This window comes from Athene cunicularia, assembly GCF_003259725.1.
Source record: "Athene cunicularia isolate RWA chromosome 3 unlocalized genomic scaffold, athCun1 chr3_part1, whole genome shotgun sequence".
Taxonomy (NCBI): Eukaryota; Metazoa; Chordata; class Aves; order Strigiformes; family Strigidae; genus Athene; species Athene cunicularia.
Window position 1 is genome coordinate 91,571,476 of NW_020799097.1, and position 12,125 is coordinate 91,583,600.

The following is a 12,125-nucleotide window of genomic DNA, read 5'->3' on the forward strand; positions in this document are numbered from 1 at the left end:
GGGGAAGCAGAGTGAACACTGTATCACTGAGGACAGGGCTATGTGCACAAACACAAGCTCTAAGCAACTTAATCCCAGACACAATAGTGTAAGTGGAAAGTGTGTTGACTATCAGGAACAAAACTCTCTGCTCCTAACGAGGGGAACGGGGCGGTTCTGTGTATTGATAGAAACACAGAAATAACATGTATACTTTCAGCTTAGTTACACAAGCCTCTAAACAACAAATAAGGGGATAAACAGAGAGGATTTCCATCAAAGTGGAACCTAACAAACCAGGTCAGGCTTTGTTCAGACTGGTGGTTCGAGGTCATGCCCATGATTACAGATGATTTTAATCTTTTTACTAATGAAGATCTCCAGGTCTGCAAACACTGAACTTGCAGAAGGCATGGTTTTCCTGTAGCTTTGAATACAGACACACCTTTGCCAGAACATCAGTTTATTCTTAAGCTTCTGATGGTCTAAAATGAACCAGAACATCCCAGAGCTCTGGCTGGTAGAAGAGCCTGAGGTTTCCTTCTCTTGGGAGCAAGACCTGTACCATGTAGAACAGCAATACTGAAGCAGGAATGGAAGGGCAGGAAAGTCACAGCCACTGTAAGGGTAGAAATATCACCCTTCTATCCCCAAGTTAGCTCCTGAGAACTGTGCTCCTCAGCTTGGAGGATGAACTTCACTGATGAAAATAATAATAATAAAAAAATTAAAAGTCACTATTAATAAATACACTCAGAATGAAACCAGCCAAGACTAAAATTCTTAGCAGATGGCTCCATACTCTAGCTCACATGACCAACCAGCAAGACAGATAAGCCAGCTCAGTCACAGATATGGGTCAGCACTGGCCACAGACAGTCTCATTTCTCTTAGACTCCCTTCACATAGGCAGGGAGAGCTGCAGGGAGCTCTCAGGAGCCAAAAGCCCAGTCCTAGCCACTTTATAGAAACATCTCCATGCCAAGAGCACGTCTCAAGAGTGCTTTTAACAGAGCAGTTAATATCCAAGCTTATGTTTCAGAGGGGGCAGGGCACCAGCAAAGAGCATTGACATTGAGCTATGGCTTCAACAGTTGATCGAAACAGTTTAATGCATTTCCATTTCCAGTTGCATGGATCCAGCAATGCTTCTTACTTATTTACAGTATCACCCCCTCCTCTCCTCCCTGCTCTTCTGTTTGCTACATAGATAACAGGGGAAATTGATGCTGACTACTGCCCGCCTGATGTACAGCGTTGCCAATGGGTTCAGCAGGATTTTAAAGAGGAATGAGTCAACAACGTGTGACCAGGAATAACATTTGCCAGTGTGTGAGCTTGAATAGGAAAACATATCTGTGCCCACCTGAACATTAGTTTAAGTGACAAGGGCAACAGATGCCCCAGCAGGATGTATTCTGACTGTCTTCCAGGACAGGGCAGAGCCAGACCTGCTGGTCACCAGCCCTATGGCAATGCCTATGTCTAGGACTATGCAATGGCTCCTGAAGTCCTGTTAACCATGTAACTGCCCTTCCAAGGACAATGTCAGTCTACTTTCCTGCTTACACCCGATATTCATTATGCTTTGAAGATAAAGCAAAATAATCCCCCTGCTGCTTAATGTGGCAAATTCTACCTAAGGGCAATAAATATAATCCCTTGGAGATCAATCCCAGATGATTGTGGATTATTATTTTTGATCCAGAAGGGGCCAAATTCACAAGTCATGTTATTCCAGGGAAGAAGACACTCAGGTTAATTCCTTTTCTAGTCTTTCTTCCTGCCAACAGCTCTCCTGCTGTGTGGCCCACAGATGAGAAACAGGATCATCTTTCAGACTTGACTATCTAAAACAAGATCAGCCCTCCTCTTCCTTCTTCCCTTCTTTGGGCACTTAGAGACAGCAAGACTTTTGCCAAAGACAAAAATGGCACCAACAAAAGTCTGCTTATCCAATGATCAGAATTTGGTGAACTAATTAACATCTCTCAAGAAAGTTGGGTGCTCTGCTACCAGGCTTTGGTGGTTATCCAAAGAGGGAGAACCTATCCAGGTGATCAAGTAAGGGCCTTGTAGCAAGTAGTGAGTGCTGTGAGGGAGGATGAACCAATCTGTGGGAAAACACTGGAGTAGATGTATCAAGGATCGGGTGTGATTAGACATGCAAGCTTGAGCTGGACTTTGACTAAGCTGTCCAAGAGTTTACAACATGCTGTTCAAAACTGACAAAGTAGCAAAACTGACACAGTATCGTTTAAGCGGGATAATGTTCTAGGATTGCAATTTACCCCACACTGTTCTATGAGGCTCTAACAGAGTAAATGTAATATTCAGCATGAAAGGACAGTCATCTCAAAGGCCAGTTATAGCAACAGGTAGAGTTTAGAGTCAATATTAATCTTTATAATTAATAGAAATGCTATTTTGACCAAGCTTTTAGGATACATGGCTAATATATTCTTTGCCATTTGTTATTATGTACTTGCAAAATTTGTATCTAGGTAGCATCCTTTCCACTGACCCTCACATACACACTATCTTTCCTCCTTCCATACATATTGGCTCAAATGACACTTTGTATTCCAAAAACCAGAGCGCTGCACATTTTCAAGCCCAGTGTGTGTTTTACAGCTTTACAGTATCTCATCTACACAGGGTGACCCAGCCCTGATTTTAAACCCAACTCTGCAGAGGATTCATTTTTTCTGCTGGGATTTTCTTGAGAGAGTACCTGGTCCTGAAAAAAGCCATGACAACAGCATCAGCAATAGCACTGGTATTATTAACAGCAGCGCTCTGCCCTTCCATTGCTATTTCTATTTCAAGATTTCAAAGTGCTCTGTTTATTGTGCCCCACAAATCCTTGAAGAGATGGGTCAGTTTTATTCCTGTTTTGAAGATACGGAAAAAGATGATAAGACAGTGCCACTCGAAGTGGCAGCCAGATAGATTCCTAGTTCTGACAAGCCCAATCTCTTGCTGTAACAGTATACAACATTTCTTCATCCTAACCACAGAGCTATAAGGCTGCAAGGACTTTCATGAACTTATTAATCTTCCAGAGTTCTACAGTTCTGACCAAGATGTCCAGGGAACGGACCATCCAGCCTGTCAGAGAGCTGATGATAGACAATTACAACTCCTAAGATAAAAGGAGAACAATTTCTGCTTGTAAAATACAAAAAATAATAAAAAGCCCAAACACTTTGGGGTTTTTTTGACAGCTGACTTGTTCTTTTTGCCTTCTTATTCTCTTTCCACTACTGCAGTGCAGTTGGCAAAGCCTATTTCTTGGGCTAGTTTGTTACAATACAGCACTATATGCATGAGGGTGAGGGGAGGAAAAGAAAAGAGAAACACAGAAACAGGTTCTGACATCTAATCAGATCTGCTGTATTGATTTTGCAACTTTAGCTTTGGAGCAAATCAGAGAAACAACCACATTATCACCCAGGATTCGCTCTTCCCTTGAGTGAGCCAGTTCAAAAGGAACTCACACCAACACATAAACAGGCACACCTGCACACACACACACACACACACACACACACACACACATGCACGTGCATGCCCATGTGGATCCACACCCCACCTAAGTGGCTCTCCGGTGGGATGCACAGGCTGGGGGAGGCGGGGGAAGTGCTCATCACAGAGGCTGCAGGAGCCACACGATTCCCATTTCTGACAAGATGAGAATTCCGGAGCAAGCCACTAGCCTAATGAGCTACCCACACTGAAGAGCAGTGTTTCAATTAACCACTGCGGCCACAGCACCCACCTCCTTCCAGATGCAATTCTTGCCCTACTTTCTTGGTTTGCAGTTTGTTTTTCCTGCTGATGGAAAGAGTAAATTGACAGCCGTGAAACCAAAGCCGCCTACTCAGGCACAGAACAGGCAGTGCCACCATAATGTCCTTCCACAGTGTCCAGGCAGGAGGAGACAGCTCAGGTGTACAAATGCTCAGTTCTGTCTACCCTTACTTGGAGCCGGGTGCTTACTGATGAAGGGATGAGGGCTGTTTGGGTGGGCTGCTGCATGGACCATGCCACCATTACTTGGGTGAGATTGCAATAAAGCATTGCTTGGCCTTGGGAAGAGCTATAAAAGAGTATGTTGAGTTGTTCTTCACACAGAAGTTCATTACATCTTTGCCTTCTTGGGGGTCACATCAAAGGCTCTGCTCCAGAACAGCTTCTGGCTTGTGGCTACCATCTTGCTTATGCGGGGAGCCCCAAGACTGAGGTCTGTGACCCCCTCCCAGACTACCCAGTAAACTTGATTTCAGCTCAGCACTGCTGCTTCCTTAGCGAGGACCACACAGCTATCAAACACCAACACCAAGCTGGAGACACACGCAGATCTGATGGTTCTTTGCTCCAGAGTGAGATTTTGCTGCATCTTCCATCAATCGCCCTCTCTGCCATGTCCTGCCATGCCCTATATGCCTGACCCCACCTGCCTTCCAAAACAGCTTAAACCAAGATGCACATTTCCACCTTGCTTAAGGGAAGCTTCTCCACACATACTTACCTGCATGGAAATCTGCATATATTCCCCTGGCCCCATTCTGTAATCTAATTCCTGCCACACTCCTAAATGGACAGAGAGAATTTTAGAAGGGGATCTTCGAATACTCAAAGTACCTGCAGGATTTCGCACACTTCCATTACTGCTGTGCTCCCAGAAGCTCATGTCTGTGAGTCTGGTTGGCTTCAGCAAGGTTATTCGCTCCGGTCTCACTTCTCTACTTCCCAGCGAGCAAGCCTGGGAGGAGTGTGGCAGCATGGCTAATGAAGGCTGCTGTGCTTTGCATGGAGGCTCGTCAGTCACAGCCCAGAGGCAGTGCACCCAGGGTGCAAATTAACCTGCTCTTTATACATCCCACACCTGCCAGAGCTGGGCTGCTCAGAGGCCTCTGCAAGAGTTCATCAATCGCAGTATCCCAATGAGATGAGGTCTACAGGGAGGACTACTCCTGCAGTTAGAGCTCCTTCCAGACCAAGCCATTTTACCTAGCTGCCTTCCCCTGGTCTGATTCAAAGTCTTGAAAGAGAAAGCACAGACCCCCACTTGTCAAAACACACCTCAACAGCATGGGAGCTGAGCATGCACTGAGAAGCCACTGCAGGGAAAGGGTGGAGACAGCCACCTAACATGGACACCAGCAGCATCCCTCCCTCTATGTTCTCTTTTGTGCACAGATACCACCTTCAAGTGGAGCTGGGAGCACCACCTATCACTAAAATCGCTCAATACACCACATGCTCAGAATCAGTTTTCTGTTACTCACAGCTTTATTGCATGGAAACCACCTGGGAGCATGCAGTCCCTGTTAGGGTCTGTCTAGCATTGCTTTTCAGGCAGAATGGTTCAGGCTTGTCCAGAAATGAAAGCTGGGACAACTATGTTGAAGAAACAGTTGTGGGCTGGAAATGGTCTAATCAACATCCATTTGCTACCTTTTGAGTGTTTTACTTTACAAACTTACTAACATGCCCTAAAGGTATTTTGCACATACGTAATGCACACAAACACACACCTGGTAAAGCTGCTGTTCTGCACTCATCCACTGACAGGGAAATAGAAAGCACTGTATACAAATCACACACAACATCTCTCCCTTCCACTTGCAACATGCTGGCCATGCAGTATCCTGCCCTTAGCCTTGTGTAGCCAAGACCAATTAAATATAAACTGTTCAAAGGTCCCCAGACAAGAGAGATGTGTCTGTTCAACCCAGTAAGAAAGGTCAACCCTGCTTAGCCCACAGGCTTTTGCGTACACAGGCATTCAGACAGGCGCTCCAGTACTGCATAGTTTATACTCACACTGCACACTGAGCTGCACCAGGGCTTCCCGGGGTCTGATGTTAAAGCCATTGTACCTGGCTGTCTGACACTTATAGGTCCCACTCATTTCTCGGCTCACGCTCTCCAGGCGCAGCTTCCCATCATACGTCTCCATTGTCATTGTCCCTGAAGGCATGGCGATTTCCTTATCTACCCGGGACCAGATGATGGGTGGCTTGGGCTTCCCACGAACCTCACACTGCAGCTCAGCTCGGGAGCCCTCCCGGACAGTGATTGTGGACTGACCCTTAGGGACGCTGATGGTTGGTGGCACTAGAAGAGAGACAAGAAGGGAACTGTTTTACAGTGAGTTTCCAGCAAGCAAGGAATAGTCTTGAGATGCTTGTGTTCAAATCACATCAACAGCCTTGCACTCCCAAGGTTTGCACTTGACACAGTGCAACTCCTATAGAAGCACACTGCCCATGTAAGTCATCCTACAGGGTCTGGAGCTGCAGAGCATCAGGGAAGATCCAATAATGTATCCCAATGTCAATGGCAAGTACTATCTGTACTGGGACATTCTCCCATCTCCCATCCCTCTGGTTGCAAAATGATGTCCAGCAGCATGGCTAGCACGGAGGAACCCAAAGGCAAAAGCCTCTTTGATCCACTTCTCCACCTCTGTTCGGTGAATTTCTCAAATAGAATTGCAGTCTTTTGGCCAACAAATAGAAGTCGTATCTGCCAAGGTATCTAGTTCATTTATACAGGTCAGATTGAAAAGACTTGTAGTATTAGTGCTTGTAGATTGCATTTCCAGCCTTATCAGACATCCAGGATCCCGGTTCACTCCTAAACCACGGCAAGGAGGCAGCTCTGTTATCTTTGTTATCTTTGGCTCACTCGAGCAAGAGATGGGTCCCAGCAAGATCACTTCTGGCGTCCTTTCCAGGCCAGGCTGGGAACAGCTCACCCAGCATAACTTCTCTCAAGACAGGGCTAGAGCTGGAGGCACAGTAATGCTCAAGGAGTATCCAGCTATCAACTGACAAAATAAACAAAGCTCAAAAGAAATCCAATAACTACACCTAAAGGGTGCAGAGGTGTTGGTAGGAAGAGGTTTGTTGTTCACATCCCCAACTCCACCAAGAACCAAGGAAGGGGATGTTTTTGCTAAACCCCATGGAATACTGACATTTTATTTGTATTAGGCTTCAGAGTTAGCAGTTCAGCTGAGGTAAATAGGGCTAGAACCATCTTCTGAAAGCCCTTCCTGCAGACTGTGGCCACACTTGGATTGACACTTCCATAACTGCAAGGGTCACGTACTTTGTTTCCATTTAAATCAAAGTTCAGAACTACAGAGTATGTAACAAGCTGGTCTGATGAATGTTAGCTCAATTCAACTCCAGCAAAGAAGAATGTGCTACAGTAATTGCACACGTTACAGCCCACAGCTGCTTTCCAAGCAAATTTAGGATGGCTCCAGACCAGTTTCTCTCCGCAGTGACCTTCCTATGCAACAGGGAGGCCACATTTTCAATTTGCAGGTCTCCTGTGGGCTAGGGAATCTCATCACACCCTGTCCTGCACAGCGTGAAAGGACGACAGCACGCTCAGTGCCCAGCACTGCCAGCAGCTGCTCACCCAGCGAGAGGTAATTTTCTCCATGGGGAAAAGCTGTAAATTGCATTTGAAGATTTTTTTTTTTTAATTAAAGCTATCTCCTCAGAGCTACTCAGTGGAGACAGCCACCTCAGGGAGCTCAGGCTTTGCTCAGCAGGGTAACTTGGAGCCACCACTGCCACCCTCTTGCTCTAATCCTGCAGCCTGGAGAAAACCCACTGGGTTTTTATGCGGGAACCACATGTCAGAGGTGGCTCATGTCCGTTTGTGGTGATGCCACACACTGGACAGCCTCAGCTGCTGCATGATGGGCTGCTCCAGTGGGAAGGGCCATTTTCATTCTCTGGGTCATAAAGCAGTCCCGATGGCCCAGGTTGCCAAAGAGAGGCATCAAAACGCTCCAGGCAGCCCTCCTGTCCTTCCCCATCAGCAGCATCCACATGAGCACGTGGGGCTCACCCTCCACCAGCTGGGCCACAGCATGGGGCAACCTGCCACCAAAGACAACTCCCCTGAGGCAGCAGCTGGCTGGCACCTGGACGAACACCTGCAGCTATAGACACTGTCCAGCTTTTTAGGGGGATTATCCAGGGTCTCCCAGACGTCCTCTGCCTCCTACCCTTGCAGTTTTAAACACAAATGCACTCTGCCATCTAGTGATCTTGGGCAAAAAGCATTGCTCCTGGCGGCAGCAACCACACAAGGTCAGGAGAGCCAGCTTTGCATCAGGACTGGGGGGTTCCCCAGGTTTTATTCCCTGCTGGCACGATGGGGATGGTGTCTGCTGGCAGAGAGCGCCCTATTTGCCAGGGGTGCCAACAGAAGGGAAGTACCACCCTTTGGTGTTTAGTAGGTCCATGGCACGGTCACATCTTGGTCTCCAGGCTGCTAATGAGCACTGGGCACAGTCCCACTGGGAACAGGCTGGCCCCAGCATTTCTGCTGGGAGACAGAGTCTTCCTAAAGCAACAAAAGCAGGCACAGCACCTTCTGGGGGATTGAAGTGAGCAGTGTCCAGAATCAAGACTGGGATTGGCCTGACTAATGGATCCAGCACAACTAGGGACCAAGAAGAAACTTTACATGAAGATTCAGGGAAAAATCTTTGAGCAGCTGGCCCCCTCAGGAGTCCTCACCAGATCACTAGCCCAGTGCTGCTTTGTGCCATACCCTTAAGGTCCTGGAAAGGCAACAAGATGACATGGATGTGACGGAGAGCAGAGCTGGACCCACCACTTCCACAGAAACAAAAAGACAGCCATGAGATCCTGCATTTCAGTCCCCAAGGTGATGGACAAGCACACTTACAGATTAGTCCTGTCCTCACCACACCATGGGGTGAAGCTTTGACCCTGTTTTTATAGGGGGGACGCATTTATAACACTTGGACTCCTACTGAGAGTGCCCAAACCAGATTACAATTGTAATCCAGTAAACATTAAAGCTCTTCACATAAATTGCTATGGCAGATGATACCAGTCTCCTGGCCACAGCTCTGTAAAAAGGGACGCTCCTCATAAGCAATGCCATAGAGAAGAAAGAGCAACTTTCTCTTTTACTTCCTTTTAAGCAAAGGGACATTTGAAATATGGCGACATAACACCCCCTGTTTCTTTCTTCACAATTTAGAGGCTTCTTTAAGCAATCATACACTAAACCTGTCTCTGTAGCTTTGACTGGACTGCACTTTGGACTTTTCATAGGGAGAAAACATGAAGATCTGCTCAGTGCACAACAAATCCGGCAGAGAATCTTTAACTATTACCCATCTCCAGTCTCAGCCAAATGCTTGCCTGAGAATGTGACACTTTTTCCCACTAGGATTCAAGACACTCATGTGAAATTCTTCAAAGAAGCCAGAGGGATGGGGGGGGGCAGCTAGTGATGCCAACCACTCTCTTGGGGTCCCCAGCTGCCACAGAGAGGCTCACCTGTTTCTGAGGAGATGTTCACCTCTACGCTGAGGTCAGGAATGGGTGCTCCCTGGAAGGTAGCCACACACAGGTAGGTCCCATAGTCACTGAACCTCAGGTCAATAATCTCCAAGCTGCAGGTCACAGGTGGGAGCTCAGGGTCATTCCTGGTGATGAGCAACCGGTCTGAGAACCTGGCTGGTTTCCCATTCTTGTACCAGGAATACACAACCTTCTCCTGGGGGACAGCATCCACATGGCAAGAGAGCTTCAAATCCTGCCCTAACTGGATGGTCTCACTCTCTTTGATCACATCAGGGGTGATTTGGAACGTGGCATTCTTCATGGCTGGGACAAACACAAGTAAAAAACTGGTTAGGGACAGCAAAATGTCTTGCATGGGACAGGACAACATGCTCCTCTTTGCTCCTCAGGGAAGCAACACCTCCATGCAAAACATGCCTCAAGACCTCCCCCAGTTACGCTCCCATAATAGATCCCCAGGGCCTCACATCTGGCAGCTTGTGATCATTCTCTAGTTCAGGACAGTGCTACAGCCTGGGATGAGGCTGCAAGTAGCGCTAGCACAGCTGCTGGTCTGGCTTGCACAGCAGCTTTTCCAGAATACTGATCTCTGCTAAGTATCACATTCACCCTCAGCTGTACAAGAACAGCCAGGAGAAATGAGAATCTAGCCCCTCCACCCTGAAAACCCATGCTCTGAAATAAAAGAGCAACTTACATCGCACCAGAAGGTTCACTGTCTTCTTTGCTGGGTTTCCCACGTTGTTGATGGCTGTGCAATTGTAGTAGCCTGAGTCCTCCACCTGGATCTTCCAGATAGTGAGGTTGCCTCCCTGCACAAGGCTGTTGGGAGGCATTGGGCCAGGAGAGTGAGACCAAACCACCTCTGGCTGTGGGTCACCACCCATCAGAGAGCACTGCATAGTGATGTTGTCACCAGGGTTGACCACCAGTGTCTCATTGACAGACAGCTTCAGAGCAGGTGGCGCTGAAAGAGTACAAAGAGGAGCTTGAAAAATACCCACCCACTTGACTGTGAACAGCTTCATACTTCCTAGGATTTGTTCTTGAAGATGGCTAGTCTGAGTAGGGAGAACTGGAGGGATCCATGAATTCTTTACAAATACCAGGTGTTTGTGAACCTGAAGTATTACCATTACCATGTCTTTGACTTAAGAGCACCCTGCTCTGTTATTGTTAGGAAACACCGCAGGCAGGACCTCACACTGCACCAGAATGGATGTCACATCTGAAACTCTTCACCACTGGTGCTTAGGACTGTGGCACAAGCTAGGTATAATATGTTAGCGGTGTTTAGTGCAGGTTCATTAGGCTTGGGACTGAGGTCAGAAAAGCCTGATGAAGCTCCTTTACACAAGGAGGAATAGCAACCAGACAAAATTCAGCAGCTGAAAACCCAAGGCTAGAGGCTTCTTGACTCCTGATGCAAACAACTGCAGCAAGGCAGAAGGGCAGTGGAAAGCTGCTGTGGCTCCACATTACTTACCTGCACTGCACCCAGCCCACTCCCCTGCAGACCCCACAGTGCTTTCTGTTCTCCCTGGATGGAACTCTCCTGACTCTAGGCAGGCCCTGCAGAAGCATCAGGGGAGAAAAGGCTCAACTGGTGGCTCCTACTAGAGCACCTGTATCTCCTTTGCTGCAATGCCATTGTATGAATCACAGTTACTCTGCTTTATGCCTTGGTTAGAAATGGCACACTGGACTGAGCCCTGAGAAAGAAAGGGGAAAAAAAAAAAAAAAAAAAAAAAAAGGGGCAGGAGAACAAGAGACATATTGTCATAAGGCATGGGAAATTGCAACCATGGATTGAGCTCAGCATCTCAGGACCTGATCCAAAGCATGCTGAGAAGCTTACTGGCATGTCAGTGTTTGCTGGACAGTTCTCATAATCCTAAGGGAAGGTCAGGCAGAACACCAAGTGCATGCCCAGTCACAGCCTGCTCCTTCTGCCTGACCACCAGAGCTCTCTACTCAGATGGAAAGGTGAAGGAGAAAGGACAGGTTGAAAGGAGCCAGTTTGAATCCAGCAGCTGTTTGTGTTTGAAGACAGTTGGGATTAAACCACATCACAAAGAGATGCCACCCCAAGAAAGGGTTTTGGGAAGATCTAAGGACCTCAGCTATCCCATGATATGCCTCTCCATCTCTCACACCCAACAAGATGTCTTTGAGCAGCAAAGCCTTTGCCAGGCAGCTGGCCCTTGCAGCTCAGAGAACCAGGACCTGTCTGCACCATAACAGACTATTAACAGCAGCTCTGCACCTGCTCTTAACCTCCTTCACCTCCACAGGCATCATATACACTTCTCTATAGATGTGGGGGCTATAGACCAGGTCACAGGGATTGTCTTTTGTGCACAGCTGAACAACTGGGACTGATCCAAAATGTCTAGACAACCTCTCCTTTGAATACCTGAGTACCTGTTTTGGTTTATTTTATTTCTGTACCCTTTTCACTACATCCTTCCTCCAAGAACTGATCAAAAAAACTTCCCTTTGTATTCTTTATCTCATCCCATGAAAATCCTTTTAAAAGCCCTTGTCAGCACCATCACTAGCTCCATCCAGACAGAGCTGAGAAAGTAGCAATCCCCAGCACAAAGGCGGGGAGTATGTTTTAAGTAACAGCCATAATAATGCAGAATAAGACATTGTTCCATATTCATGAAGCCTGATTTAACAGCATCATTATTTCTGCCTCTTCCCTCCCTGGACCCTGCGTTAATGAGCTGTGCTGGATTTGTGTTGGATCTCTGAATTACA

General features: G+C 47.2%; 1 protein-coding gene across 2 annotated transcripts in view; it reads right to left on the minus strand.

Moving 5' to 3' along the window:
- MDGA1 (MAM domain containing glycosylphosphatidylinositol anchor 1) overlaps positions 1-12,125 on the minus strand; it is a 159,208-nt gene that overhangs the window by 85,029 nt on the left and 62,054 nt on the right. For both annotated transcript variants that reach the window (XM_026844142.1, XM_026844141.1), the window contains exons 6-8: positions 10,057-10,326; positions 9,333-9,662; positions 5,812-6,105 (exon numbers count right to left, since the gene is read on the minus strand). In XM_026844142.1, the coding sequence (XP_026699943.1) occupies positions 5,812-6,105; positions 9,333-9,662; positions 10,057-10,326 (894 nt within the window). The remainder of the gene's footprint in view (positions 1-5,811; positions 6,106-9,332; positions 9,663-10,056; positions 10,327-12,125) is intronic.